The sequence below is a fragment of the Ciona intestinalis genome, unplaced genomic scaffold, assembly GCF_000224145.3.
Source record: "Ciona intestinalis unplaced genomic scaffold, KH HT000124.2, whole genome shotgun sequence".
Lineage (NCBI taxonomy): Eukaryota > Metazoa > Chordata > Ascidiacea > Phlebobranchia > Cionidae > Ciona > Ciona intestinalis.
This window is the reverse complement of record NW_004190446.2, coordinates 357,586-361,768: the sequence shown is the minus strand read 5'-3', so window position 1 is coordinate 361,768 and position 4,183 is coordinate 357,586. Positions and strand designations below refer to the sequence as shown.

Sequence of the window (4,183 nt, the reverse complement as noted above, 5' to 3'; positions counted from 1 at the left end):
AAAATGTTCAAAATTTACTTCGGTTGTAGTTTTTCAACTTTTTATACGATTACTTGCATGCAACAGATATGTAATAATATGTATTATGACGTACATACGTCATTCTGACGTAAAAAAATGACTTTCACTAAATTACACCCCAACACTGAACGTCTATTAATATATTTTTGAAATGTCTTCCGTCTAAAAATATGCCTGTATATTATAGAACTGCAAAATATAATTTTTAAAATCTGTTATTTCTTAACGTTTAAGCTTCTATTTTTAGGTCCAACGGCGTGCCATGAGACCTGGGATTTATGCCACAGTTAGTTCTAATACCATAGTACACTATGTTAGTGTACTATGCTAATACATCCAAAACTCAAACTTTCTTTAATATATTCTTAGCAAAACAAAAACCTCTAAAACTAATCGATTTAATAATTACTTTATTAAAATACCAAAACAAACGCTGCCGGGAAAATGTGTTTTAAGTCGGCATAAAAAAGACACCTATTCTGAAAATATTGCATTGTAACCTATGTTGCTATATACCTACTTCACCGTTTTAAAATATTGTTAACCAGTGTAACATGCAGCCAACACAGAATATCAAATACAACGTATTTCTATTCTATATGGTTGGGGTCCCAGGATTTGGCATATTACCCCATTATAAATACAAACGTAAAAAAGCAAAAATTTCGCGGCTATTTAAACTTTAATGCCCAGAATCAGTTGCAACTCAGGGGTAATATAAAGCTGATAAAAATATTAAGTGTATTGTAGCATAGCATGCAACCACATCAAATATCACCATGTGCTTCATGGCCTACAATGATATTGATCAACAAAACTTCTTGGTCTGCAACACAGGGGTTTTAAAGCTTCTAAAAGATGTATTGTAGAAAATACCAAATCAAATATCAAACTCATGGAAAAATACCCTGTTAAAATGAATGATGCAAATCAAAATATTGATTACTGTTGGGTTGCAACTGTGTACTGTGGCAGAATGATGTACTGGTTGCAGGCAGTTTACCCAAATTTTAACTTTATATATCAAAACCCATGGGTTAAAATCAACCATGAATGATAAAGATCATCATTTAACATGATCCCCGCTACATCCAGGTTCATCAACCTCCATTTCCTCTTCACTTGATCCCTCCTCCTCCTCTTCCTCCTCCTCGAACCAATCAGCTCCTGTGTCATCCGCCTCCAGGATCTGATCCCACGAGTTTAACTTCCGAAGATCAATGGACCACAGATCGTTCAACGTAACTTGTTTATCTCCATCTTCAACAACCCCCCCGAACAAATACATCGTGTGTTTCTTCACCGCGAGTGATGAATTCATCCTCGGACATGGAAGGATCTTCATCACTTCATCATCTTTAACATCACCAACATCATCTTCTGGAAGTTTCTTTTCTTTCCCTTTTTTATAAAACTCGACATTGAACCACCGGTATGATACTGTATCCAAGCAGTGCATCGAGTTAAAGAACAAACTCTTGATTTCTTCCTCGTCTTCGTCATCACAAACTCCTCCAAAAAATCCTACTCGATTCCCGGAGATAGGAGCGACAGAGAACCCGGATCTTGGCCACGGTTTGTTCCCAGTTTCTTTTACTTTTTCCCAACTCCATTTATTCCCGGGTTTTTCTCTCAAAAGGAAAATATCTGAATGTGACGTTCCCTTGTCAACTTCTTTGTTCACTTTAACTTTGGAATACCCGCCAATAATTAACACGCCATCCTGTGTTACTGCTAACTGGCAAGCGGACCTAGGACATGGTCCACTTCCAGTTGGACTCAGCTTTGCCCAAGTATAATCACTTAAACTGAACAAATAACAATCGTTAAAATAAATAAAGTTTTTATGACTTTCATGAAAACCCCCGAACACGAAAATGTTTTGTTTGTAAACAACCATGCGATGTCCACTTCTTTGGGATGGTCCCCCTTTAGCTTTTATCTGGTCCCATTTATGCTCTTTCAAATTCAAGACCCATAGGTCTTTGTAATGGTAGAATTGTAGGTTATTTGGAGATGCAAATTCCCCCCCAAAGACCCACAATTGTCCCCCTTCCTTTGCTACAGCCACAGCTTGGTGAGCGCACCTTGGTGGTGGAGGGTTGGGCACAGATTGTTTCATCCATTTAGACTTCTTAATATTATAAACAAACAAATCATTAAAAACCGTCGTTTTCTTACCGTTAAAATACTCCCCACCGAAGAAAATAAGTTCGTCTTTATCAGGATGAGTGGTCACTGATAGATTTGTCCTCGGTGTTGGGTGAGAAGAAACTTCTTCGGTAAACGTCGTTCTTTGTTTATCTTCTTCCTTAAATTGAGCGATCATCGCTTCCAGATCCTCCATCCCCTCAGCTTTACGATCTTTCTTGGCGAGTTTTTGAGCTGCCTTCTCAGCTCCTTTGCCTTTTTCCTTTTTATTTTTCTTACCCATTGTTAGAGTCAATTCTAAAGGATCAAAACAAAAGTTACATAATTATGAATATACTTTTAAAAAAGGCAAAATACAAAAAAATATTTAAAAGAAAAAGAGAAAGAACAGAATCAACGGTAAAGTTAGATTCAATGTACAACATTTAAACTTTGCCATTTTCAACACAAATGCTCAATGTTACAATTACATCACACAGGGAAGTAACTGCTGCCCACTATCATGATTTTGGTTGTGTAAATAAAGAACATTTTGTGTGTATGACCCTGAGGCGTATTATCTTGTGTAGCAAACAGTATTATGGAGTGGGCAATGGACATGGCGCCTAATATGGGTATAATTGGTGATATAACATCAATTGAAGGTAACAATATTTGGCCTAAAGAGCACCCTTGTTTTCAAAAGCTTGGCATCAAAAGAGCATAGCACGAACAGACTGCTGCTCATGGCTTAGTGTATTGTCTTTTGCGTTAATAGGCCAAATTTGACCTAATTCCTAGATCCTTTAGCAGCTCAACCATATAGACCAGCTCTTGCAGAAGCTGATTAATGCAAAGATAATATACCAACTATAGTTTATTGTTTTGGGCGGATGGAGCTGTAAAGTTCCGACTCCAGATCATGTAATACGACGGATGCTTCATCTCGTAGTCGAACTAACTGTTCGTTCCATTTCCCCGACACTAAGTTAAGATGGTTATTTTGTGCCTCAATATGCCGGTTGATGCTTGGGAAGTCATTCAGAATAAGAAATGTTTTAAGCTCGGCAATCAAACGTAGAAGCGACTCCCCTGCACGCACTATGTTAGCCGACCGAACCCTCATTTGGTAAACGTCGTAATAATTTTGCGTCGCTCTATCCAGTTGTTGGTTTTCATCAACTTTTCCGGACTTTATAATTTCACAGAAGTTATCTAGCATTGAACGAATGTCGTCTTTCAATCTTTTGTTGTACGAGTTCAATTGATTCTGTATGGTGTGTGACAACGCTTGTCGTTGCGCCATTCTTGCAATTCTACTCTAAAAGTGGAAAATTGAGATCCTTATTTAAGGTAAATTGTAAGGCTCAGCTACTAACTGCAAGAACGAATAGTGAAATTATTAAGTTAGTTGAAAACCTAATAAAGAATCCTTGTTCTATGCCAACAGGTAAACCTTCATAACAGTTTAGCTGATCCCAAAACTACTAAAATACCAAGCACTAAGGCCTCTAACCAAGAGTCTCAATAAATAACATCTATTCAGCAAACTAATAAAACGCCCACCGCGAAATCGTAACTTTAAACTAGACTACTAGAAAAGCCGAATTTGTAGCGTAACGGAGGATTCGTCAATACTGACAAAAACACATGGGACTATACAAAGAAGACGGAAAAATTTTTCCGCTAGAGGCGGTAATTATTTAAATTAAAAAATACAAAAAAACGAACAAAACAGCACTACAAAGTGTTAATAGGTGTAAAACAAATTAATTAAATAATAAAAATACCTTTCCAAATACATAAAACACTAGTAAGAACATATTTCCCACATTAGGTCGGTTATATACGCTCTTTCGTTATGCTTACTGTTGTCGAGTCTGTGGTGTAGCGGTTTGCGTGCCGTCGTAAACTCTCTTTGTTTCATTTTTACCGGGTTCGAGTCCCGCACAGCGGAATACTTTTTTTATCTTATTTTTTTCAAGTTTTTTTGTTTGACGAGTTTGGGGTTAGGAGTTGGGGGTTAGGGGTT

The 4,183-nt window shown here is 37.2% G+C and overlaps 2 protein-coding genes across 2 annotated transcripts; both read right to left on the bottom strand.

The window, feature by feature from the left end:
- Nucleotides 1–414: 414 nt before the first annotated feature.
- LOC100184482 (kelch domain-containing protein 4) lies at nucleotides 415–2,476 on the bottom strand. Its single transcript, XM_002129963.5, has one exon. It carries the CDS (start codon nucleotides 2,453–2,455, stop codon nucleotides 1,088–1,090), a length of 1,368 nt encoding a protein of 455 aa, XP_002129999.1. The 5' UTR covers nucleotides 2,456–2,476; the 3' UTR covers nucleotides 415–1,087.
- A 202-nt stretch (nucleotides 2,477–2,678) lies between these two features.
- On the bottom strand, nucleotides 2,679–3,559 carry LOC100186878 (mediator of RNA polymerase II transcription subunit 22-like). The gene has a single exon (XM_026838894.1). It carries the CDS (start codon nucleotides 3,455–3,457, stop codon nucleotides 3,029–3,031), a length of 429 nt encoding a protein of 142 aa, XP_026694695.1. The 5' UTR covers nucleotides 3,458–3,559; the 3' UTR covers nucleotides 2,679–3,028.
- Nucleotides 3,560–4,183: the final 624 nt, after the last annotated feature.

What these genes read in the sequence shown, in the direction of transcription:
- LOC100184482 (XM_002129963.5), bottom strand. Translation starts at nt 2,455, where the DNA reads ATGGGTAAGAAAAATAAAAAGGAAAAAGGCAAAGGAGCTGAGAAGGCA.
- LOC100186878 (XM_026838894.1), bottom strand. Translation starts at nt 3,457, where the DNA reads ATGGCGCAACGACAAGCGTTGTCACACACCATACAGAATCAATTGAAC.